At 44.1% G+C, this 27,945-nt stretch overlaps 1 protein-coding gene across 1 annotated transcript in view; it reads right to left on the reverse strand.

Annotated features, from left to right (window-relative positions):
* The window catches only part of LRRC7 (leucine rich repeat containing 7), a 3,010,809-nt gene that overhangs the window by 268,993 nt on the left and 2,713,871 nt on the right, over positions 1-27,945 (reverse strand). The window contains exons 26-27 of the mRNA XM_069641926.1: positions 5,789-6,019; positions 321-413 (exon numbers count right to left, since the gene is read on the reverse strand). Coding sequence (XP_069498027.1) covers positions 321-413; positions 5,789-6,019 — 324 coding nt within the window. The remainder of the gene's footprint in view (positions 1-320; positions 414-5,788; positions 6,020-27,945) is intronic.

The following is a 27,945-nucleotide window of genomic DNA, read 5'->3' on the forward strand; positions in this document are numbered from 1 at the left end:
GGGTAGTAAAGCTTGAAAAATACCGCCCTACCGGAAAGGTACATCAGAGCAGCTTCCGCTCTGCTTAATCGTCTTGGAGCTGTGGCGTTTCCAGGGAGGGGCCTGGGGTGGCGCGTGCTAACCCTGGAATCTGATTGGCTATCCCATTATCCTAACCTACGATCACTATGTGTGTGTGCGCTCGTACTTCATGCCACCCCTGCATAAGTCAGTGCCCACTTGGGCCGCCGCAGTGAAAAGTGTCTGGGCACGCCGCTGTCTTGGAGAGCAGAGAAGACAAGTGTTAAGAGAACAGCAGCGGGGAATGCGTAAACCCTTACCTTGTCCGACGGTTTGAAGGGGTTTCCTTGTCCACTGATTCCACCACTGATACTAAATCCAAGGCCAGGGTTCTTGTCTATCCGCACACAAAACTATTTCAGAAAAACATGGAGAGAGGTTTGAATATTCAAGAATATGGACATAGTAAAGCAAACGGCACACATCCCCTTTCCCATCATTCATAGTCCTCATACGCTTGGCCTAGATCGACGAATCCTTCGTAAAATTTAAAAATGGGCAATGCATATTTTGGGCAAAAAATGAAGTTAAAAATGGGTCAAACGAACACAAACGACTAAGCGGCTTGTATGCTGCAACAGCACGCGTAGACTTATTTTTAAGATTGGTAAACTTCAGCACAAACGACTAAGCGGCTTGTATGCTGCAACAGCACGCGTAGACTTATTTTTAAGATTGGTAAACTTCAGCACAAACGACTAAGCGGCTTGTATGCTGCAACAGCACGCGTAGACTTATTTTTAAGATTGGTAAACTACAACACAAACGACTAAGCGGCTTGTATGCTGCAACACCACGCGTAGACTTATTTTTAAGATTGGTAAACTTCAGCACAAACAAATAAGCGGCTTGTATACCGCAATGCCAGATCAAGGTTGAATTTTAGGAATGGTTAACTTTAGCACCAACAATTAACCAGCTTGTACGCTGTAACGCTAGGTCAAGGCTTTACACCAGGCTGGCTTGCAGCACACAAGCAGCTTAATGGTTTCTGGTCATTATAACCATTCGTAACATTTCTTTTTAAAGATGCTTTGGTTCATTATTGTTTTAGTAGTTAGTAAACAGTAAATCTCTCTCCCTCAGTGCATCCACAGCTGTGCTAAGCACTTATTTCTGTGCTCTCATTCTTCAAGGTATCTCACATCTCGTATCTGCTCTCAACCATACAGCAGTTTAAGGCCAGAAGTGTTGCTTTTGGCTCTGTCTTTTTTGATTCATGTTATGTGTTTTATTTAAATATTTAATTCAGGTTATTTTAAGCCTTCTTCATTTTTCATGTTGGCTCATAAAGTTCGCTGTATGTTGGTCTAGAAAGTATTTTTGTACCTGACAATTTTTTCTGTCATTTGTGGAGGGATACATGTATGCCATTATCATTAACAGAAGCACATTCTGTTACGTGCATTCTTGTAACAGTAAGATGATTTAAGGCAGCCATTTTGTGCCTGCAGCACAGACGACTCAAAGGTAAAGGTTAATTCTAGGAATTCAGCTGCTCGTTAAATACGGTTCACATGGATGTGTTTGCAAACAACCATCCACCTGCAAAAGCAAATGCCTTAAAATGTATTAGTTAATTGCAGCTATCAAGCAGCTGCTGGGGCAATAGACACTACTTAATCTAGTGCCCCCTGAACCACTTAATATTTTAGCACTGCAGAGTCCCAACACACAGACCTGAATTAGCTCTTAGTGTATTATAGAAAAGGAAAAGACTGGTTGGACCAACCTATAGAACATGTTATATATGTTATTGAGCGGGTTTGATGAAATCTGTAGTATCTAAAAGTTGTGATGTTTATTTGTTCCTCTTCATTGTCAGTTTGTTTGGTGATGTATGTACTAGCTTCTTAGATAATGGGCCTCATTACGAGTTTGGCGATAGCCGCGCCTTTAACAAGGGCACGGCTATCACCAAACTCGCTACCCGCACCCGCAAATGGGCCATTACTAGCCCATTACGAGTTGAACGGGCTATTTATAATGGTGCCGGTGCAATCACGAGTTCTGTTTGCCGGTGCCGCTCTGCACGCCTGGTCTGACCAGGTGTGCAGAGCGGCACCCGCAAGCAGAACTCGTAATGTGGAGGTATGGTAACAACGGCGCCGGTAGCACTACCGGCGTCGTTGTTGCCTTACTGCCACATCCGTAATGAGGCCCAATGTCTTTGGCATATAAAGTGATGTCTTCTGATAGCGAATGACGAGATGTAATAGGCTTTTGGCATCTTTATTCAATGTGGCCCTGAATTGTGGGCCTCATTAGGACCCTGGCGGAATGGGTTTAATGGTGCCGGCGCCGTTAAACCCATTCTGCCCCATTACGAGGTTTCCTCGCAGGACCCACTCTGGACGTCTGGTCAGACCAGACGTCTTTTCCGGGTCCTGCGAGGGGACCAGGATGCTAACAACGGGCCCGTCATTAGCATCATCCCCATTCCCATTGAGCCCTGTTGGGCTCAAATGGGAATGGGGATTAATGTTTACCAGGTCCATGGAATAGGCAATTACCGGGTCCGCCAAGGTCGACATGACCCGGTAATTGCCCATTCCACGGACCCAGTAAAATGTCATTACCGGCGGCAGCCGTGCCCTTAACAAGGGCACGGCTACCTCCTGGGTCCTAATGAGGCCCATGGTTTCTTGACAGAATTCAGACAGTGGTATTGGGAGCCATTTGGCCCCATATTCTGTTTCTACTGTGCCTCTGGTTCCATATATCCCCTTTCTCCTCAATCCTGGGTGAGTGATCATAGCCGGTGCCCATATGTGTGTCTATCTACATGGTGATAATTATATTGAAAAGTGCCTAGTTGCTGACCAGACGAATATTGTATATCCTGGCCTATAAGAAACCCTTTGCGGACAACAGGATCTGAATGGGTGCTATTGGAAGTGAAAAACAAATCATTCGCAGTTGCTTTGGATGCACACAGAATCCTAGAGAAGCAGAAGGTTGGCAGTAATCTGCACTTGCCGGTTCTAATCCACTGGAAATGCAACATGAAAACCAGTCCATCCTCACCAGATCTGGGCTGACCGGCCAGCTAGACCATGAGCCTTTGCACGAGGCACCAAGCAACCTCGCTGCATTGCCTCAGTGTGGTGTAGCTTGAGTCTCTGGGTCCAACAGGCACATCCGGAGCTACCCACTTCCCACAGGAAGATCAAGCAGAGAAACACAAATGGGGACTGCTTGTGCCAACACCTCTAACTATTTGAAATGCCTCAGTGGCATTCATTTTGCATCATAGTCTACATACTGTGGAGTTGTTGTTTACGTGATCTTATAGATGGATGTCAGATTGGAATTCCCAGAGTTCCCCTTCCCCTGGGATGTGGGAATGTGCCTTTTTTGTGCTCTACATCTTCCGCCAGAAATATCAGTTGGCTCCTGAAAATGCAAGCTATGCTACTGTAGCCTGACAAGCACAGCATAACCTGCATATATCAATGACATGTTATACAAAATGCTCTGCTAAATGCCATTATTTTTGGTGCCTAGTCTATCGGCCCTCATTCTAAGTGTGCTGGTATACCAGAAAACTGCCCTTACCTTCCTCTGGCACCCGATATCCTGGTATTACGGGGATGTTCGGATGGCGTAGTGCCGGTAAGTTCCCATTACCATGGAGTCCCATAGGACCTTCATGGATGGGATTGCCAGTATTACCGGTGCCGGAAATTGCTGCATTTCCTTGCCTGTAGGGGCCTGATCTATGTGTCGGCCCAGAAAAAATGCTGGAGACGGAATTGCTGGCATTTGTTCTGGCACACTTGTATGTTTAGGATGGGCCTTACGCAAGGATTCTGGCTCTGCGTGCCTTCACCCAGATTCCCATCTATACCATCTTGGGAACCATCCCTACTGCCGGCTACCCTACATATATAGGGAAAGGTAAACCGCCTGTAGGTTTAGGACCTGTTAAATGGTAACATTCAAGTTTTATATGTGAATAACAATATCATATGCTAGGAAATTACACCTAAATGTCCTGTTTAAATAGCCACACACTACCATCTAACCTATGTTCCACGATTATTGATACACACGATGGTACTCTGATTTAAATGGTAATGAACTGCAAATTGCAATCACAACTCTTTCCAAAATCGCTTACTTTTTAAAAATAAATGATATCCTTTTCCAGCACTTCCACGTCAATACGCTGGTCTATATACGATCTCTATAAGCAGTCATTATGAATATATTGTCACCATGAACATAACTGTAGGATAATCAGAACAATGTGTTTGCCTGTTTGGTGTGCAGGCTATTTAACGTGCACAGTGGTGAAAAAGGGATAATGGTACATGGATTAATCCCACTTAGAGACATTGGGCCTCATTACGAGTTTGGAGGTAGCCATGCCCTTAATAAGGGCATGGCTACCTCATAACTCAGGTCCTTCAATGAGGAATTACTGGGCCATTCCAACCTTGGAGGACCCGGTAATTCCTCATTCAATGTACCCATCCCCATTCCCATTTGAGACCTCATAGGGCTCAATGGGAATGGGGAGGGAGCTAACAATGGACCCGTCACTAATGGGCCCATTGTTAGCTCCCTGGTCCCCTCGCCGGACCCGCAAAGGACGTCTGTTCTGACCAGACGCCCAGAGCGAGTCCCGCAAGGGGACCTCGTAATAGGGCGTAATGGGTTTAACGGCTCCGGCACCTTTACCGGCGTCGTTAAACCCATTCCGCCAGGGTCGTAATAAGGCCCATTATGTGCCCCCCAGCCTGAATTATGGGACAGGCATTTCCTTTATTTGAGAAATGCAGAAATCCTCGGTTCAGACTGCATTTGGTTGCTGTGTCGATGTGAACAGTATCCGAGCTAATGGCTGCAAATGAGGTTGTGTTTCCTTCCATGATCTGAGCAGATAATGAGCATGTGTAGGTAGCTCAGAAATCCAGCACTTATTCGGCACTTACAACTCTTAGCAAAAGAGCAAAGGGTGAAGCTGATGAGACACTGCAAGCATTGACTGCTGTTCAGAGAGTGTTCAGCAAGGGCAGAGGAGTCTATTTGCAGAGGAGTGGGCCATGTTTGTCAAGAGAAAGGGTAATGGCGGGGCATTAGGCAAAGCTGTGCATTTCACACCAGCACCCCAAATATCGGCCGGAGTACCCACCACACCGTGATTCCAACAGACACGCTATAACAGGACTGATGGGGGCGTGACTTACTTTTAGGACAGTCTGGACCGATGTGTGCATATGTTAACACATTATTCACAATGCTATTTACACGTGAGTCACATGAAACATACACCTGTTGATCACGTTTATTATGCTTGTAAGTTACACATGTGAACCTTAATACCAGAACTGCAAACGCGAGCAAGGGGTGTGCCAAGAAGGTGAAAGGGGAGTGCAATGGAACTGCTCGTCAGCACGCACCAGGGGCCAGATTGCAGAAACTACTCCATTTTGAACACAGGCACATCCAATCAAATCACTGATTCCCAGTCGCAGCAGGATCCCCTCACCTGAACCCACAAAAGTTTGAATCTATGTCCATATGTAATTCACGAACACAATTAGGTGTAATTCTACCCGTGTCATAACACTTACACATGAAATTGATGATCTTTGGGAATCGAGTCCCATGCCATGACAAGATTTCATTCAAATACAATCAACAGTGGCAAACTCAAGGGTCTGCTTGTCAGGGCTGGGAAATAAATCATTGTAGTGTTAGTAGTCATCCACTCCCATACCTGGTCTTGATACCCATCCATGCTCCGCTGCCCCTTCGTTTGGATCAAGCATCGCCCTGACTGGGGTCCCCGGGAAGTGGAGATGTTCTGCGATGAGGGGATCTGGATGGGCAGCGGCGTCTGGTACTGCTGGATGGTGACTTTGTTCATGCCCCCGTCGTAGTGCTGCTGCTCCCGCGACCGATGCTGAAGACTCTGCGACCCCATCAACGTCTGGATGTGGCTACCTGCCTGTGGGTAATGCAACCCGTTAGGCAAAGATTCAGGAAGCTGAAAAGAAGCAACCATTACAACTTACACGGTCACCTAAAAGCAGGTCTCGTGGACTCTGTCTCAGAGGTTTGCCCCTGGTCTGCAGCTGGATGCGGCAGTGTGGAGCTAGAGCCACAGCCCGCACAGTGCAGCTTCATTGGTGCCACATGAGTGAGACACAAAACACACAGTGCCTTATTTCACTGTTTTACAATTTTCATTATATGTTGAGTTACATGACAAACCAATTAATTCAATCACATTAGTCACATTACCTCATTGTCAATCTTCTTTGCCATAGTCCTAAACAAAGAGAGGGGTGCAAAGCCGGTCGACGGAAATACACTGGCAAGCAATTTCCTTGTTAAGAAACTGTCTCTCCCACCCTGGAGGAGGGCCTCAAATACCACTGCTCCCAAATACCATGAGTTTTCTGTCTGGCTCACAAAGGACATGTTGGTAAATATGACACCCACCCCTTCCATTGTGAAGTCCTGCTTTAACGCTTCTTGATGGGGGCAAGGAAGACGGACTGTGTAGCAGGCACTTCATCCTTACTGTGCAAGGTGGCAAGAGGCATTGGACACCCAGTGGAAAGGTTGCACCCCTTTCTTATCCTGTTGGCAGTTTAGGAGTACAGTGGCATAAGATGGCAAAGCCACTTGGGAGACGTTTTTGCTCTTTTGAAAGTGTGCTTGGAACTCAGCCAGGGTTCTCCCCAAATTGCTGTTATGGTGATGCTTGGTAAATGTTAGCATTTTCAAAGGGGTTAAGTTGAACCTCCTTCAAAGCACTAAATGTGAGCTGTTGATTTTCCTATTGACAGCACAGACACCGACAGCTGTACCACACTGCCATGAAGCCCTTCCCAATAGGATGGAGCAGTCCAAGTGCTTCCAATCTCCCCTTGAAGAAAGACCAAGCAAGCATAAACATCGGCCTAAATGTGAGGATTATGCACCTGGGCAAGCCCTACATGACTGAGGAGGTGTAAACTAGACAACTGAAAGCGCGGCGGTGGAAGCCTCCTTAATGCGCACCAGAGTGGGAAGAGCCTGACAGTAGGCATTCTGCATTTTATTCAGCAAGCTCTATCTGCAGCTGGGTTTTGGTGAAGAATTACAAACCACCCTGACAGTCAAATCATTTTGCCCAACATTGTTTGGCTACGCAGCTGTAGTATCTAATGAGAAGACAGTGTTTGTATCCTGTCGACAGGAAGATGAAATCAATCCTATTAAAACACACATTTGCCTCCACTAACTGCGACATCCAGGATTCCACTTACCTGATGCAGTCAGTACTCTATAATATTTTGACGAGGGTTTGGCTAACACTGAGTCGCTCATGATGATGGAGAACAGGTGAAGCCCCTACTCATACAGCCTGTGACACCCTGAGGTCATCTGATGTTGCCTCTAACTCTACAGTGGGTGCCAGGAGGCAGTGGTGGCTCCACTACCTCAAGGTGGATAAGACTCAGAAGGCTTAGCGGCTGCGTTTTCCCGTTCATGGACAGAAGCGCTTTGGTTTCAAACTAGGGGAAACTATAAAGCAGGCTCAGGAAGAAAGGAAATGGTTTATCCCAGTCAGGCCAAAATAGGTCTTGGCCCAATGGAGGGTGTAATTATGCCCTGCAGTTCCACAACCTATCTGATTCTATTTGACCAAGTCCCATGCATTCAGAATGGGCACTGTTTAATCTCCTATCATTTTGGTGCTGGAATACTCAGGTGGGTGGGACCAGACTGACATGCAAATGGATATGTCTCCTCTGTGAAGGTTGCAGTGAGCTAAAACGTGGTTGGTGACCCTCCAGGGTGAAAGAAATCCCACAGAAAAGGGTATTTGACCCAGGTTCGTTCTCAGTAGAGGGGCTCCCGCACACTTGTTGACACTGTTTAATCGACCTTGGCCCTGTTGTGAAAAGGTACGTTTATGGGGTTAGTAGGATTACCCTATGAATGTTTTGACATCCATATCCACAAATCACAGCAGTTCAATTTCAGTCAATTTTGCTTTGGGTTAATTTCGGCATCTCTTCACCAAAGGACTGGTGCCTCTGTTAGCCTTCCTGCTACAAAAACAGTGTTATGTCGGCTCATATTTAGATGACTGACTCATCCACACCACTTCACTCATTCAGATTCTGACAGCCTCACAGCTGGAATGCCACAAACTATCTGCCCATGGTTGGCTGATACACAACAAAGGTTCCCAGCGGATCCCTCCTCGCTCTTCAAATGAATTGGCCCTCATATTCATTAGTGCAAGATTTGACACTGCGTGCAGCAGACTTCCATCTTCTCCATCGGGTTCAGAAGACGCCAAGCTGTAGAGTTGCCGGACAGCCCTTCTACAAATAATTTATCTCCCACAGCTCATCAGTTTCTTCAGGTAAATGGGGAGATTGCATTCTGCCTCTACAGGGTACCTCTAACTCATCTCCACATGGGTGAGGCATGCGCTATGTAAATGGGATCAGGAAGCAAGAATCCCAATGTCACTAGATCGGACCGCTTCTCTTTGTGGTGGTGTTTGAACATGAATGTGTCGAGGGGAATGGGTTTACAACCCTCATGCACCTGACAGTCACAGAGTATGCTTTTAAAGGGCAGGAGCGACCGCGTGGACTCATATAATCTAGTCTGTGGACCATCCCAGCATCCTATATTTCATTCAGTGGGCCGGAATGGTCAGTGATATTTCCTAGAGCTTCCGTGCTTTGGAGAGTTTCTGGAGCACCAGCTGATCTAAATCCACAATGACAACTTGGCAGCAGAATCATAAAATAACCCTCAGCAAGTGACAATATGCAGACGCAGAGGTCCAGGCTCAAAGGGTCGTGTTGAGTGCAGAGTTATGCCTTCATTGACTGATGGCGACACACCTGCCAGGGAAATGGCCATATTTGGGAAGCCAATGCCAACAAGGTGTTCTTATCATCGCAGGGTTTCTTTCTTTCAGTTATGATTGCATCCTAGATCTGTTCATCCTTAGATAGAAAAATCTACCCCAAAGCACCGAAAATATAACTGCGAATCATAAAACATTGACTTTTCTTTAATTCAACACAGATGACACATCAAACACCCGCCCACCTTCATTAATACCTCCACCAAACCCACATTTATATTTTTGATGAACTGTGTTATAAATGCGTTATAAAATAATCAATGTTTTGTGATTTGCAGCAATGGTCTTCGATGTATTGGTACGATACCAGATAGACATGGTCGCAACAGCATCCAACTCCCAAATGCAAAGGTTCTACTGCAGACAAAAAGATCCCCAGTCCTGAGGGGCCAACACTCTCCCAATATCATAGCCTTTGGAACTCCTTGGCCTTTCCACGACGTTCCTCTCATTGTGCACAAGATTGTGGTGGCTGTTTTTGAAGAGCTTGCACTCTGGCACCTCGGACTGCCAGTCTGGCTGCTGAAAGGAAAGGGTTGATCACCGAGGATATTTGTTCTGGGGGGCTGTAGCAAAAGAACAGTCCATTCATCGTGGGATGTTTTTTTACGTTTTTTTTACCGCAATTTCTTTGCCGAAAAAACTCATTGAATTTTTTGGGGCGGGGGTTTAGAAAAATATATAAATTTGGTGTGGGTGTACGGGAATATAAACAAAATTAAAGGGGATGGGGGAAAAAAACATATGATTAGTTTTTTCATACAAAAATCCACTGTAAAAAACCCACGAAAAAACATCCCGCGATGAAATGACATGGAACCTCCAGGAGGGCATCCACACTGAATGCCTGCAATAGGCATCAGTGGTCCTTTGCCACACGGCCTCCAAAGAATAACTTATTTTTTCTAATTTGTGATCTATTTCCCATTCTGGATTTTCTGAAGGATGGTTTTCTTTTGGGTCTTGCAAATTCAACAGTGATATCTAGGCTATCTGTCCCTATATCATAAAGGGAACCAAGGGGGTTATACCTCTGATAGGACCTTATGCCACCTGCTTCTTGAGGAGCTTCTTGTTATCTCACACAGTATCGATTGCGGTCCTTCCCTCCCAGGATCTTCCATTATTTATTGGCAGGATTCAGGATTATTCTTTTGAACCTCGGCAGAAAGAGCCATTGAAATACTTCTCTTCAAAAGGTGGCTTAGTTGGCAAATACCTCAGGGAGGATGGAGAAGCTTGATGCATTACTCTATTTATTTATTTATTTATTTATTTTTGTTTATAGCACAAACCTGGTTCTTAGGAAGCAAAGTGCTTAACAGATTTCAAGAGAGGCTAGTGTCGAGCTAGCATTTTTAACAGTAATGCCGTACTGTGGGGGGATTGTCAGGGTTTCAGACTTGGGGTAGGAAGCAATGAAAGAGCCATGTCTTCATGATTTTGTGAAACGTGCTGTCGGACGGGGCAGTAAGAGCCGCCAGGGGGAGTGAGTTCCAGAGTGGTGGGAAATAGCAGGAGGTGGACTGCTTACTGGTCCTTTCCTTACGGGTAAGCCTAGGCCCTAACCTTTTTGATGGTCAAGCTAAAGGAGGTGCAAGAACCTCCTGAGATATGGGATTTGGCTGCGAGGTAAGATGGGGTTCCGTTGGAGATCGCTTTGTATGTGATGCACATGGTTTTAAAGAGAATCCTTGCAGGGAGGGGGAGGCAGTGGAGATCACGTAGGATGGGAGTGATGTGGTTGAATCTGCAGGCATCCACGATAGAACGGGATGCGCTGTGGTCGGCAGCTTTGAGGGGAGCCAGGTGCATGGCTGGGAGTCCGTCAAGGAGGGCGTTACCCCGTCAATGTGTGAGATGATCAGTGCCTGGGCCATGGAGGTTAGCAGGGGGATGAAGGGTTCTGAGCCATATCTGTACTTTACGTTACATGGCTTGATTTCAAGGCCCTCCCCAACTTGCTCCTGAAAGTGGGGTCATTTTTTCCCCTAAACCAGCAGTTTACCTTTTTTTGTTCCTTTTCTTTCCACCCATTCGAGTGGGTAGAATACCCTTTCACTCTTCTTACATCTTTTCCTTTTTTCTGGCCCTGCTCATAGTGGAATGAAAGTACCCACTGCTGCCTAAATGGGTGAGACGAGATGGGTGCCCTATACATTGAAACACATTTCCCTCCCCCCAGTAGTCTAGAGTCAGTCTCCTAGACGGTTTGCCTCTTCTTGGTCAATGATGGAAATCTGCAGGGCTTTCACATGGGCATCTCCATGTTTCCGTCACCATGAGGTGCGAGTGGAGATCAGACGGCTGGGTCCTTTGGCATTACGGTTTCACATTCTGCAGGCTTCTAGTCTGCTACATCCAACTGGTTAAAGTGTGATGTGTTTGGCAGCACTTACAGGGACAGTGTTTTTTGGGTGATCAAAGTCGGTTGATTTGTCATATCTTGACTTGGCATAGGATTATGACAAGGAGGATGTTAGATGAGGTAATTCTCGCGACATTACTCTGAGTCCTAATCCTCATTGCGGTCCTCAGTCCTTCAATCAGTCCCTGTTTGCGTGTGGGACTTTGATGTATTGTTTGACATAGACAGTAGGTTATGGGAGAGGGCATGGCATGTATGCCCATTTCCCATTGGGCGATGGGATCAGTTTTTTCAAATGAAATTATTTTTTAAGCAACGTGCTTGCCAGTATAGTTCCCTCTCTTTGTATTGGTCTCCGACAAGGAAGATGAGGTGTCAGCGTAATGAAGTTTATCAATGAGTCAATGAGTCAAAGATTAAATAACAAATAATGTGTGTGGAAAGCCTGTAAAATCTCCAAATGCAAAAGAGGCAATTTCTCAAACGGGGTAATGGCAGCACATTCCATTCCTTTATCTTTAGACAAAGGGGGGTTATGGCGGGAAGCGCCCGGGTGTCTGTGACCCAAGCCAGCTTTCTAAAGTCCTTTTAAAATGTGCTCTTCAGATGGCCTAGAACCCTGGACACACATTATGCCATAGAATCGCTGTTCGTTTGAGTGACAGGTGTAATTTTGGAGTGATGCAGCCTTTTTATCAACTACCTTCTCACTGCTGCCCATACAATACCTACATTACATCATTAAAATCGTCCTACACCAATGTACACCTTTTCATATAACGAGGTCACTTACCTTTTCATAAATGCACTTATTTAAAAATGTGCATTTCAATATAAGACTGTTAGTCATGTTTGATAGTTCATTTTTTTTTTAATGTTCCACCTTTTGCATCGGTGCACATGTCTTTCTGGATTAAGTATAAAGATGTAACAGTCATTAAAACAAAGCAAGTTGTTTCCCACGCACACCCATGGGTCTTCCTAGTGAAGGGGTCTGCAAGTTTTGACTCTCCAGGTGTTTCTGGACTACAATTCCCATGATATCTGGCTCTTAACTATGCTGGTTAGGAATGTTGGGAGTTATAGTCCAACAAATCTGGAGAGCCAAAGTTTGCAGACCCTTGTACTAATGTGTATCATTGTCTTCCAAGCAACGGGGAGACCCTCTGGAAATTGCTGACACAGCCAGGCGATAGCCACCCGTTTCCAGCCGCTCTAACCACATCTTCACTGGAAGCAAAACTATGGCCCCTCATAGCCCCAGGCTCAGTTCTTCAAACATAGCAGCTAAGAAAGTGGCAAGAATCACTCAGAAGGACGCCTTTTGAGTGGAGAGAAAAGGACATTGCCGCCTTTAGGAAAGATACATTTATTTTCATGATTTTTTACTGTTGAGATGGGGCAAAACGATTTGACGGAGCCAAACAGCCTTATGTTATATTATGTTTTACACGAAGACATTTGTAAAGTTGAAGCATTCACTGCTGGACTGTGTCACACAACAAACAATCCCCGCTTTTGCTGGAAACAACAGGGTGTTCGCTACAAGGGTGGATTGGCCTCCAGGGAACTCTTTTGTGTGGGTCCCCATCTTTTCTGCTGCTCTTACCACCTCTACTTTGCATACACCGCCCCGTTCCTTCGGTAATTTCTCATACTTAGCTATCCTGAGCTATCCTCGTCTCGGAGGGCTAGCTCAGGGGCAACGGGCTCACCTTGGCAGCAAGACGACACAGAGCAACACAGGTACAAAATGCTGGTACCGGAATGATCGACATTTTTTACTGCATTTTTCCCAGACCAGCAAAGTTATAATGAGGGCCATTTTCTTTAAAAACCACAATTAGGATCAATTTCTCCAAACATGTTTTGTAGGATGAGCCCTCCAAACCCTACTTAGAGGGGTTGGCTTGCTTGGTGTGTTATTGGTCTCTTTTGAAAAATATTTCCAGTGCCTCTTTTTGTTCCCAATCGAGCCCTGCTTTGGTACCTTGCTAAAGCTCAGCAAGCATTGGCAATGTTAACAGTTTGGGCTTTTGTGGGGGCATAGGAAAGGCACTTGCCAGGCACTGCCCTATTGGTATTAACTGGACATTGAAGGTAGCAGGTGCAAAATGGTGCAAGTACCTGGGCATCTAATAGCAGTGCACAAGTCGCAACTGTTGGCTTGGACAATTATTGTTTTAAACAGGGCTTCAGTGACGGAGAGCATAGTGCTTATAAATTGAGTGGCTGAAGGTAAACCTGGCTAAGACCTTTTTATTATACCAGTAGCATCTTTACAGCTCCAATTAAGTCATTAACTCTCAGAAGACTGCTTTGAAAAAGCACTGACAGGCACTTCCAGCACAAAGTTTGATGGCAAGGCTTGTTAAATCGAGCTCAAAGAGTTCCCAGGAGGAGGTGCTTAGGGCAGGCAGGGGCAGGGGCTCGAACTGGGTGGGAATGGCTATAGGGATAAGTATGGCTATTGGCAATTAATGGCTGGGCCAACAACCAAACAATACCTTCAAGCTTTGTGTCTCTCCTCATATGCCTTTCTCTTTATCTGTACTCCAATGCAATAGTTTTGCATTATAGGTGGCACAAAAGTGCCACCTAATAGCCCATACTAAAAAGAAATTCTTCTTATGCTGAAGACTGGGGCAGGTTGTTCCAGCAATGAGCATCTTGCACTGGGAAGGACCAAACAGCCTCGCCTTCAAATAAGATGGAATACAGATCTACTGAGATGTTTGATATTAATAAGGGCCCACGTGCCAAATGGATGATGGGAAGCACCTTCAACCTAATACATTGTGTAACGACAGCAAGACACACGGATCCATGCCATGCTTTCAGTGCTATGTCTACTGGCAGTCGTTTCATGAGGACAAAAGTAAAACCCTTAAATACTGTTTTTTTTGTTTACTATTACTTGGTCAGCTCCGGTACTTCCCTTTTTTCAACTTTTGTTATTCCCTCTTTCCATAATTTCATTCCACAATGTTATCATTGTAAAAGACCTTGCACCTTAAAACTCTTTTTTTGTGCAGGTTAAACGACATAGGGACACCTTAGCAGTGATATAATGGTGTGTCACCATATATAGTGCAGAGCATTGTCATCATTCTATTGACCAAACATCAGGTTTCTGGCGAATCCTCACTGTGCATCCATTGTAGCAGGTTTTACGGGCTACGCGGGATTAGTCAACACTGAAATCAGTTTTGCCTGATGTGACAACTTTATGATTTACCTCTAATTGCCCAGGTAACAAGGGTCTGTTTAAGGTTTCTTTGATGGCTTTACACGGCCTAATAACATTATTGATTGTTACTGAAATAGAGTATTTATGAAAGCTTTCTTAAAATGATTACATGAGGACGAAGGAGACCTCTCTAAAAGAACTCCTCAAATATCACCCCCCCCCATTTCTTTTCAATACTTTGTTATTGCTGTTGTTGTTCAGTCTATTTTGAGGTAAACAACTTCTTGACTTGAATTTTTCTAACCAATATTTAATCACACTACTGTACTATTCTGAAGTTAACATTGCGCACGGATTCTATAGGGTCTTCATCAAACTGTTGATTTGCAGCTGGTCAAGATAGCGAGTGAAACTCCATTCCTTCCACAAGAATTATACAGCAGAGAGCAATAATGACAGTCTAGTGTTGATATCATTACTGACCTGTAATAAGAAAGATACATCACTATCGCTCTGTGGAATCAATTATTTCAGATGAGTCGTGACGTCACAATGCCTGCTGCTTGAGCCAGCACACAGCAGAACTCCAGCTGTCACCGCAGCAGTCAATGAATGCTCTCACTGGCATTACAAATTGCTTTCTTGCAAAGTAGCTTTCTGTGACACTTTCCAGCCAGTGATGGAGAAGGAACTGTTAATGGTCGTTTATTTATTTTGAATCCAAAAAGTGAAGAAGGTGGGCATCGTTTCCAAAAATGTTTTATTATTTACTATAACAACAGTATATGTAGGAGCTCGACAGGACATGTCCAAGGCACCTCGCTAATGCAAACTATATAAATACACTCTGAAACGAGTTTCCAGAGATGTGTGCTCACAGTAGGTGCTGGAACGGCTACTTCAGCTCATTACATTTGAACAAATTCATCCGAAATTACAATGTAATCAGAAATCTATGGTCAGATGTTCAATCTGTAACTTCATTACAGAGAAAAAAGACAAAGTTCATATGTTATCTGTCAATGCATTTTGGATTGTTGTTCGTCATCAGGGCAAACACTTTGTGCCAGTGTATTCTCACTGCATCAGAGCCACTTTGTGTGAAAGACTTGCTGATCAGTGAGGTTTAGTGCAATCTCTTCGCTCACAATGGTATGCCATTGGATGGTCTGTATGATATGATAAGTAATTAATAACGTGCCTGTACACAAGTGTTTCTAGGCGCGACAAGACAAGGGAGGGAAGACAGAGGGAGGACAAGACAAACGATCTTACTAGGCCTTGTGTCATTCAGATTGTGCAAGTGCGAGAAGGAGAAGTGCAAGGGAAAAGAGAGGGTGGGGAAGTGCAAGGGAGAGGGGAAGGGAAAACAGGGCAGCAATGCTCTGAGTAAGTGCGGCCAGGGCAGCACAGCTCTGGGTAGTGCAAGGAGAACAAGGGACTGTAGGGTTACAGTTACAGTGCCTAAGTGCGTGGTAGGCACGTAGCTAGTGCAAGGTCGACTGATCAAGAAAGAGTCTGGTACCAAGTGAGACTCTGAGGGTGTCTAAGCAACCAGTCGGTTCAGCAGACAGGTAGGTCATGTGGTTCTGCAGGGGAAGCAGAGGAAAATGATAATGAAGATGATGGGCCTGATTTATAAAACCTTTTTCAATGGGATCTTCTTATTGAAAACGCTCACGCCCGATGTGTTTAAAGAAAAAAATAAACATTTGGTGTCTCATTTCAAGATGCAACCAGCATACTATGCTAATTTATGTTCTATTGATTTGTAGTTGTAAATTACACATCTTCCATGGATACCGAACCCTAATGAGATGGTAGGATTTGTAGCTGCAACCCTAAATTGTGGAGAACTACACTGGGTGGTGGCAGCAGTATGCTGGCGGCCTGCTTCCCAAAGTGGCACAGGCGTACCTAAAGAAATGTGGGCCTTGGCATTTATTTCTTTACAAAGTAAGCACTGACTGATGGGGCTTTCTTAAACTGTTATCTAGCAGGGCTGCAGCCTTTGTGGCATACCAATATATAAACAAGGCAATGCATTTAGTAGCATAATTACCTGCCTCTCACTAACTACAGGTCAACAAGCATGGGCTCCTTCTTGACCACTCGTCTGTGACCAAACATTGAACTTGAAGAAGCAATCAGATTAGGTATGACATGTAGAACGTTCATTGTCTTACCTGGGGGGGTAACAACGAGAAATTGATAACAAAGCAGCCAGAGATACATTGGGCCTCATTATGAGGTTGGCAGTAACCCCATAACACTGTTACTGCTACCGGACATCACAGTGCTACTGGGATTTCATAAGCAGAGGCGGTACGGTTATTTGCCATTCCCATGGAGTGCTGTAGGACTCCATGGGAATGAGAAACCCTGAAGTAACAGTGCCAGTGCTTCAGTGAAAAGTCTGCCGGTAGGGCCCTGAACTCCTGGCAGGTCAGGCCTGCCAGGTATACCGTGCCCCATAGTTTGCTGGTCCAGAAAGAGTGTCTACCGGCACCCTTATTTCCGGACTGCTAAACTTATAATGAGGCGAAATTGTATTGTGCTACAAAGGCAAGAAACTAATTTCAAAAAAATCTAACCGGAAGATATTGTGGGTCTCTGATTCAGCACATTTTAATGAAATATAGTAAGCTGTCATAATCTGTGCTGGGGCTTGATTATGGCTATGAGTGTTATGATGGTCTGGTGATGTCACTGACATTCTAGGTGGAGTGTTGGTGTGGTGATGTCACTGGGACTCTAGGTGGAGTGTTGATGGATGTTTGGAGTGCTGGGTTCTACTGGTGCCAGTTGGACCTAATGTGCTGGGCTGGATGGATGTCCCAGTGCTTTCTCTACTTACGAACAAGAGAAAAAAACCTACATGTAAACTACTTAACTTCTGGTGTTCTTGATTGGGAAGGAGGCTTAGTTTACAACATATGCCTTCCTTGTACACCTTTTCCATAAATTATTCCTTTGCCCCTAGACGTTCATGGATCACATATTGGATAGAGTAGTCCTATCGTATGTTTTAAGGACATTGCAAGTCACCAAGGACTTCCTTTCTTTATAAGGTCATAGAACTCTGAGGTGACTGTAATATCCTTTTTACGTATCGTACCTGGTATTTTGTTCCTAATAGTACATAGCCACAGGCTACCATTAGTAAAAGCCCTTTTGCTAAAGCTAATGGAAGATGTTACAGTTGTTGATACATAGCCTAAGTGTAGAATCTGTTTGGATTAGAAAATACTGAGATGCAGCTTCTAATGCGTTGCAGGAAAACTATTTAAGAAGTTTAATGAAGTGCATCTAAATACGTTGTACACTTTAAAATAACTAATACGCTGCAATTAGATTCTTGTTCTTTTGTTAATCTCCAGCAGTGCACCCAAATATCCCATGAAGAGACTCTGAGAAGATTTTCCCTAGAACTGTGTGCTCACAGCAGGTGCTGAAACAGCTAGTTCAGTTAATTACGTTTGAAGACATTTGTCATGACTGACGACATAATCAGAAATCTGTGGTCAGATTTTTAATGTGTAACTTCATTCCAGAGAAAACAGACACCATTTGTTTGTTATCTGCCAATGCATATCAGACATATGTTTGTCAACAGGGCAAAAACCCCGTACCAGTGTATTCTCGCTGTATTTGAGCCACTTTGTGTGGGAAACTTGTTGATCAATGAGATTTAGTGAAATCTGTTACCCACAATGATATGCAATTAGATCAAAGATATGGCCAATGACTGACCAAACACAGCAAGTCCTAATGCACCCATCTCCTAAAAGTTGTTAGTATAAACAAGTTAGACCATCACTATGTTTTTATGAATTCCTTCCTTTGTCAAATAGTGTAAAATAATAGCACTTTCCCAATGGGACAGACTTGAGCGATTGATGTTTTCAGGTTCAGACAAATGCATGGGTGTTGACACTCCAACATGCCATCCACAATGTCCTTGAAATTTCATTGTTTAAGCCTCATTGCTCAGATTTGATGTTCTTACATTAAATCAGCCTGCATAGTGTGCCTGCTGTTCACTGAAGAGCTGCCTAGGAAACACAGAGCCAGATGCTTCAACCTCTGTCCTGTCTCATAGTATGGCGATCGAGAGAAAGTCCATGTGTGCTAGCTGGATGGACAATTTCACAGGCTGCTGAAGAGAATGCATATCAAAGCTAAAAAGCTTCAATGAACTTGCTGTGTTCTTCAGGTACCCTTCGCAACATTCACATTCTTAACCCCAGCACATCCGGGATGAGTTCTTAAGGGTTATTCATAGTGACACTGGGAGGTCAAAATATTATTCATGCTAAGTCCAGGGTTTACAATGGATATTTGACTTGCAGGTAAATAACGCATGCAGGATTCTGCCAACCCCAAAATATACACAAATACTACCACCTGCAAGGGGGCAGGGTGGCATGATCTACATGTAAGATCTTCCAACGAGAATAGGCAAACAAGTTCGCAATCACTCAATAGATTTATTTCCTTAAACAACAGCATTGGGAGTTTTCAGTTTGGTGTGAACCCCTCAAGATAAGGACACGGGGGTGTGCATTTTGGAGGAAGATCTGACATGTTTGCCATCTGAGCTGGGATGCAACCAAATGCTTCATGCATATTCAAATAAAAGAGCTTTTCAATGCCCAACACGCCTCCCATGTTCCCAAAGCATGGGCACAGTTCTAGTTAAGATCGCTTCCTATGTCCGACAGACTAGTAGGAACTTGCGTGGGTACTCATTTTGTGGCTTGGCTTTCTGCAGGGCTTTTTTATGCTACCAATGTTCAGCATGGAAAGAATCGAAGAATGGTTCTGATTTTTAGGGGCTACAGCAGCACCAGGCACAACATCCGGCAGCACAGGAAGGGATTGGTTCCCCAGAAAAGCACATTTCTGGGTCTGTTATATGGGATCCAGGCAAGAAAAGTAATTGACGTTTAAAATCTGACATATAGGTGTAGGCTTGTATGGGGTTCTAAACAAAATGGGTAGCAACAACCGAGAATGTGTAGGACCCACTTGTCTAATATTATCCTCATCCATTTCCTTAGGAAGAGTGTCTGCCTCCCTAGAGATAAGGGACACTATCACCATGAGATAGCAAAGAAATGCATCAGGTCTTTCATTATGGCCATGGCTGTCAGCAGATCTCTGACAGATTCACTGAAACAAACACAATGGTTAAAGAATATAGAGGATGATGGTTTGGCAACTATGGATCAAATTTGCAATCTGTTCAGCTGGCATGCCAACCGTTTGTCGAAGATGTTGATATGCCTGGAAAGCTCTCACAACCACACCAGGGCGACATCACAGGGCTATGCAAGGAACCCCCCTGGGGTATCCTGGGAAATGCTGGGGTGGCATGAGAAATGGTGGGCATGTAAAGAACACTTATACAATTAAAGGCATACAGTAGAACATGTTCGCCTAAGCACCTTTCTACCTGCTACAAAACATTGAGGACAAATTAGTAAACATAAAATAGTTCTCAATATAGCTAAATGCTTTTGTGGAAGTCAGTTCATGCCTTAGGAACACATTAATATCTAAGGAACACATTAATATCTTATGTTACATGGGTCTTCACCAAGAACCTGAGGGTCAGGCAAGGCTACACATTCAAGTGAATATCGACGACTGGAGTATTATAGAGGCGTTGCTGGACTTGCAGCAATGGTCAGTCCAGTGGGACGAGGCTGCAGTCAGTGCGGACAAGGGAAGGCTTCGAAAACTTTGAATACTCTTGGAAGATACATTTTCTAAAAGACAAAAAGCTCTAGCCGGGAGATGTGCGGACATCGATTATTTTGAGTTTGTACTCCTTCAGTAGAATTTCTCAAGTCAAACAGGACACTATTGGCCCGGAATGCATTTGCAACAGCTCTTTTTGGTGGACCTTTGTGCATCCATATATTTTTCAAGTGTGTCTAGTCCAGACACATATTTAGGCTTGAGATATCACACACCCTGTCCAGACTTATGCTAGCTTGTTTTCCTGGTCCCCGCTACTCCTTCATGCATACTAAAACCTTGTTAAAATTGTGACAGTGGGCATTTAGCATTGTTCACCAATTGCAGGTCAGTGTCTGTAGTACGTACTTTTTAGAACCGGGCTCTGCAAACACTTTCTACTTGGGTACAGAGACTGCGGAACAATCACAGGCTATTCAGACAGGCTGAACGCTCTTCTTATCCCAGCCAAGGGTTGGGACTGAGGGAGCACAGCTCCTGACTTCAGAGAGCTAGATTATGATTCTGATTCCATTCTCCTCCAAGACCACAAATCTACCAGACAGGCACAACGGCTCCAGGTTTGCGGGAAAGAAGTGTACCTCAACAGACCAGGACATTCCAGGTTTACGAGCAGGTCTTCAGTCTGGGGAATGACACAAGCTCAGAGGCAATGCTTGTTCTCGTGTTTTAGCAGAGGACCTCCCTTCCTTTGGTCTAGTGCAAGGCAATCAAACCAATTAATAGGCACATGCCCTAACACTATTGTTGCAAATTGTAGGCAAACAAGACCATGTGTGCTCCTTAAAAGAGCCTAAGCCACAGTGTTGCATCACCAAATCTTGAATGATAAGGTTAATGGCAATCCAAATCATACCTTCTACTAACGTTTACCTAATGAAGGCCATAAATGCTTGGAGGAAGTATGTGGCCTTCATCCTGAGGCAGAGAATGGGAACGTTAAATCAGTGTGATTGCAAACATGGTCACATTTTCTGGAGCATCTAGCATCCCTAGACCCCTGTATTGAGCATCTCCTGAAAACATGTCTGCAGAAGCAATTATCCGAAGTGGAGTATCCAAAAAAGAGTATCTGCACAAAGAAGATGATACATGACTACATCAGGCAATCTACTGCTATCTCTCCTTCTGATCTGTGCTTTCACTTTTAGTATCTTCCACCCGAGTGCATCCATCAGAGCACAAGTCTCATTTTGAGTTAATAGATCTCGATATATTTCAGCATGTTGTGTCTCCCCGACCGACAGCCACCATCTTCTCATGTTCTACTACTTGGCAAAAAGTACCCAGCACCACTGCCTGCCAGACATGACCCACTGATCGACAGATTTAGGTGCTAGAGGCAAATTTGGTACAAGCAGTATTTCTAAAAATCATGTTGGAATAGTGATTACTGTTCCGACAACTGTAAATACTGTTATTCTTAGATAGACGGCCCATGTCCCTGGTAGGGCTATAAACAGATTGTTCTCCACAGGTTTTATAACTCTGAAATTAGACCAACATTTGCTAAAAGGAAATGTTTGATGTGTCCATATTCTGAATCCTGTGGAACATTCATTTTTCGGGTTGGGTCCCACATGTGTGTGTTGGGCACCGCTCTCTCTCCCTGTGAGGCAGTGCATGAGGGCATGCATAACCGTAGCACAGGAGGGCTTGCCGTGTCCGAGTCTACGCTGTTAGGACTACACCCTTAGGTAAGGTGCGGTTTATGGGCAGGCTACTGGGGCTTATGGGATGGATTACACAGCCATTGGATTGGCCCTTGGAGGGGAGTTGGAGTAGAAGGCGGGGGAAAGGATGGAAGTCAGCTAGGTAAACAAATGGGAAAGTACTGCGGTTCCGTGGGGGTAGCCCCTGCTTGAATACAAATGGGTCACTCCTGGGGTTTCAGGATGGGGACCCCTCAATACAGTACAAAACTAAAACTATTTTATGTTTACTGAGCAAAATTAAAAGGGTATGGGGTAGAGATGTCTATCGGAGAACAACACAAATTATGCATTGCCATGTGGTTTCGGGTGAGCGGTGGACAGAATAGAACAGTTAAAAACAGAAATAACAGTAGTAAAACCCATACAAATACAAATAAATATGTGAATTGCTCGGGCCACATTCATCTTCAATAATAATGCTCCTTTGATGAAGGATTATACAGCATAAGCAGCTTGTTTATCCAGGAAAGAACACAGGTATAGGGACGTTATTTCACCAAAATGCCAGGGGTAGTGGAAGTGACATCACATGACCCTTGACCACCTGATTACATCACAGGAAGTGATGTAATTTGAACCCACCCCAAAGTGACATCACGGAAAGCGATGGAACACGACCGTTTACCCCTTGACAAAACAGGAAGTGGCATATCACAGCATTGTTTCTAAGTATACTATGAAAAATATGGTTACAATATCACTGTAACGAGATATACATTTCATACAAGAATTGATCACCATATGTATCAGCAGAACAGAACATGCTATAACTACAACTTGCGAAAAGCACAATACATAGCCCGAGATGGATGCTTATTCTTCTCTAAATGCTTTTTGGAGGATTTTGGCTGCATTGTGAATTTGGGGTGTTTAAGAACAGACTAAATCAGTGGCTCGCCTCCTGAAGTGTGCCTGAAATAAACCTTTAATGAGTCTAGCAATTATTTTATAGAATTCCAGAAAGACACATTATTTGTTATTCCTTTTCTTTCTTATTTAAGGTCACTGCTCAAAGAGTTACACTTGTGGAACCCCTGTATTTTTAAAGAAGCCTGAACAAGAAAGCCAGCCACTCTAGAAACAAAGAGTCATATGACATTGGCCACAGCCCAGGAGCTACAATCTGTTAAAAAAAAGTTATTTTTAAAACTTTTTTTCTAGGGGTAGCAAAGGAGACCTCAAGGGGTTGCAAGTGCGACTGCTGGCTACACCTAAAGGACGTCCATGCACAGGTATTGTTTTGCATCAACTATTGTTCTACATTTCCTCTTTCTTAGCAGCAGATTTAGAAGGCTTTTCTTTAGGGCACGTGATAATGGACAGAAAAATAATAAGGGAGTACGGTGATCCTGAGGTCTATCATTGTAAGGGCAGAGTGTGCCCAAATGATGACCATTAACATCTGTACGTCGGCTTAGCACAGTGGGCATTGCTAGACAATTGGCCTTTAAACTGAACAGCAAACACCTTTTTCACAGACTCAAGAACCAAAACACATAGTTAGCCTTTGCCTGATGTCAATCAAGTTTGATGACCAATCAAGTGTGATTAAGTAATTAAGCCTGGAATTCATGGTAGCTGAGGCTAACAGAGCTCTATTTCCTTCTGACAAGTATGGCTGAATCTGCCACAACAGCTGAGTTATGTAAATACAATTAGAGGTTAAGTAGGAGACATGGCAATCAAAGACCACTCCCAGGGTTTTAACCTGGCTGCGACCTGAATTCTGGCCCCTCCAATCAGAAAGGCCTCACCTTGAGTGCCCAGTGACCTAAGCTTAGCTTGACTGCCAAAATGTAAGATGTCACTTTTTTAATCGTTTAATGCCATGGAGTTTTTTTCCCATCCAGTCTTTGATGGTATCAAAAACCCTACTGATCAGTCGTGAATCTGGCTCTTAGGAGCCCGACAATTCCAGAATGATCCGGGTTTCATCCGCATAGTTTGCATATTGGATACCCATGCTGTCCAAGAGATCGAAAAGAGGCTTGGAATAGATGTTATACAGCAGTGGGGACACGGTGGATCCCTGTGGAACACCACAATAAAGGAGGACCTCTTGAGACTTGAAATCCCCCAAGGCTACTGTAGTTCTTCTTGGTCCCAGAAAAGATCTGAACCAGTTAGCAGTGGACTAGGAACACTTTCCAACTTCAGTTTGCCTGTCCACCAGCCTATCATGATCTACAAGATCAAATGCGGCAGACAGGTCGAACAGCAGCAACATAGCCAGACTACCCTGATTGACAATTCCAGCAAGGCCAGATCTAATTTCCACCAAGGTTGTTTCTGTTCCATGGTTTTTTTCTAAAGCCAGACTGGCTGTTGGACAGAAGGCCCCTTTCTTCAACGAAGGCATTGCACTGAGTGCAGGCAACTTTGTCAATGATTTTCAGCAAGAAAGGGACATTTGTTATCGGGCGGTAATTCAAAGGATCTGGAAATTTCCCCTCCTAGAAAGACAGGTTCATAAGGTTCATAAACCCCAAGTAGACTGGGCGTCCATGCCCATGGGCATACTTGTCCAGTATCAACCTGAGGTTGAAGACCTGTTTGGCAGTCCCAAGCCTAGCTCATCTTCAAAGGGAAATGTATAATTATGACCCTTTGTACAGAGAAAGTAGTATGGTTTTGAAATCTTCTCAAAAAACAAATAATGAGAGAGACAAACGTAGGGAAACCGGTAACCAATTCCAGAAGGTTTGAGAGTTACATGTGAAGCTATACTGGCTTGATTTCTCGGTGCATCAGCATTCCGAAATATCTGATTTGCTTGTAGGATGTGCTACTTGGTGTTTGACCCTGATTATATTCTCTGAGGCACAGGTTCACACCCATCTCTTCTTTCCTTCAGTGCAGACTTTGTACATTTTGAATTCACCTTTTCAAAGTTTTTTTTTACTGCTGCTCTGAAAAGTTGAGAAGACTTACAAAGTGATCCAAATCTCACTTGCAGGTTTGCAAACATGTGAGAACCATCTTTTAAACAAATTGCCAGGGCCTACCAAGGAGTCAGAACATGACATTCACTTTCCTGCTGAGTCCATGGAGGAATCATTCCATTCAAATGATCTGTAATCAAAGAAGAGATAGCCTTCAGCAAATGGTTAGACAAGCTCGTGGTAGATGCCCCTCTTTGGGACTGTATCATTCTTCCTGTGTGAGGTTATTGGCTGCATGCTGTTCATGCTGACCTTCTCAGGTGATAGGTGTAAGATGCTAATGTGAGTACTTAGCCACTCGGTATTCCACCAGGTGTGAATCACCATATGAAATGAAGTAGCTCAGGGTCTAGCGTTGTGCTTGGAAATAATCCGGGTTGAAGACAATGCTGTATACAACACTTTAAGCTTCATTGACCAACAGCTCCAAACTGCATCATCACATTCCCACCTGAAATGTCTGATAAACAATAAAACGATGTCTGATGCCATCCTACGTGAAACTAGAACAATGAGGAGTGACGGTGACTCTGTCTCTCCTCTTGCTATTGGTCACAAATGGCATGCACAGATCACAATGCCCAGAAAGATCTTTACATGCTTTATATAGAAATAGGTAGGGCATGTAAAACCTATATGCAGCACCCTAAAGGCTTCACAGGTACACCTTAATTAACACAACATGCAAATAACTAGGCCCATCCAATTCAGTTGTTGCAACCAAATATTTTCCACATAAAATGCAATTCACACGGCGTAAGTCACTGAAGTGAATGTAGGGTCCATGAATACATTGAAGTTGTGGCAGGACGAAATGGGCACATATGTTGTTACTAATTCAACGAGAAATGATTTGATGGTCTGCTGAGGAAACTGACCTCCATGACTACCGTGCCAAAGCTTTGAACATGTGTATCAGTCACTAGCCATGCATCAAGATGGAAAATAGGTGTTTTAGCCAAATGAATGCAGAGAGTTTAAAAACATATATGTATAGCAGGATGTACCATGTGTCGAATAAGTCAGGGTCAGAGAAGGGATGTAATCCTTAATCCTTGCTTTTTCAGGAAACACATTTTATGTTAAAGGTTCTTATGCCGTGCACTCTTGCCACCTGCATGGTTTCTTGGCACACTCAAATGCTTCCACAACTGCACCCATATCCATGTGAAGGCACGACACACATTAGCGTGTACACAGGGACTTGTTACATGGGACTGAGATGAGCATAATCATCTAATCAATGACTAGTCATCAGGTACATCTGGCAGATTTATAAACTGGTAACATAGAGGAAGGGAGTGTGACTAACGAAATCTAGAAAGGCAATACATCCATGACCAATCCGGTAGTTCCACATGTGTTGGCATTCTAACAGGACATAGAGAAATAAACGCATGGCTTCCTACTGTAACAACCAGAGGGAGGACTAGGTGAGCAAGTGGGTACCACAGATGGTAGCATGAATACCTGATTGCCAGATGGCAGAAGAGTCAACTCTAAGCAGTGTAGTTTCTCCCTCTGCTCAGGCACAATTATCTTGCAGACTCATCATGGGGCTTCTTGAAGCAGGCAAGACCCAGAGCACACTGCCATTTAAGCAAATGGTGAGGAAGAGGCCACAGGTCCTTTGATTTCTGCTGCCCTTGCAGTAAGGCTGGCAGAGAGCACCTCTGTGTCTGTGGCACGAGGCAGTCAACTCTTCTGCAGAGTTTAGCACCGCATATGAATGTCACTATTTCAATGGTAATTTGTGCACAATGTCAAGGGTAAGTAGGAACAGAACCCTCTTAAGAGAGTTTGCCACAGCCCGGTGATATCAAGCAAAAAAAAAAGATAACTCAACAAAAGGATTACTCAGTCATTCACCCAAAAATCGCCCAACAACATCCCCAGATCAACAATGAAGATGAGGAATCGTTAAAACTCTCTCCTTAAATGTAAGTCGTAAGAGGTTGTCTCCTGTATCTTAGTTTGCATAGTTGGGGCGAGAGCCTAACTGGTTTTAGGTGGGGTTGGAGGATGTCCTATAGAAAGGATGAAACTCAGGAGGGTATAACTCAATACAAAACACTGCAAAGGATGAGGATAAAAAAACAGTCTGAAAGGCCATTGGCCCAAAGCCCAAAGCCCACTCCTAGTCTAATATCAAACAAACACCACCCATGGATCCACCCAGTACAGTGTGTAACTAGTCACTCACAGTCTCATGATTCTAAATGAATGTGCATCTACACTTATTTCATGGGTTTGGGTGCCTGTCATGTCGGGGTGATTTTCCGGGTTGTTGTATTTATTTTGGCTGTGTCCTCATGAATAATGTAGACTGGGTTAATCTCTTCATCCTGGAAGAATGAGGCGACAGCCTCCAAGTAGCCATCTTGGGCAGGAGTCTGAAATCTAGGTCAGAGATCGTACAGCTGACAAGGCAATGACCCGCGTGCAGGGTAGGCAAGCTATAAAAAGGTCACCCGCTAATGATTTAAAGGAAATATTATCATTTTGTGGCCTATTCGCTTGGGACTTTATCACTGAGAAGCTGGTGTTAGGTCTTGCAGCTTCAACAAACATTTCCTTCGAGCTCTCCATGGAGCATTGATCTCCTTTGTCCATAGATGGATACTATCATATACTAAGGTATATTTGCACGTGGATCACAATAAGGACCATCCATTTACCACCTTAAAGGGTTACACTAAAGAGCGGGTACCCTAGCCCCCAGCGTTCCAGATCCTTCTGGCAACGCAATGGACAGGTAACATCATTACAACAAGTATACAGATCAATCCAGATGGCCAGGTGGTGACTGGTGTCAGGGGAACACCTACACATCATTTTTGATGAAGGCATGAATTACTGTTAGGCATGTTGGTTGTTAGCCACTACTGTGTCAATTGGTTATTAATTACATCAACTATTCAACGTTTCGCTTATAGCCCGTTTCTATGCAGCAATTGCACCACATGTATCTGTAGTGTAGTTGCTAGATAACCTCACAATTACTCCCT

Source organism: Ambystoma mexicanum, chromosome 1q (assembly GCF_040938575.1).
Source record: "Ambystoma mexicanum isolate Mex_15411 chromosome 1q, UKY_AmexF1_1, whole genome shotgun sequence".
Classification (NCBI taxonomy): domain Eukaryota; kingdom Metazoa; phylum Chordata; class Amphibia; order Caudata; family Ambystomatidae; genus Ambystoma; species Ambystoma mexicanum.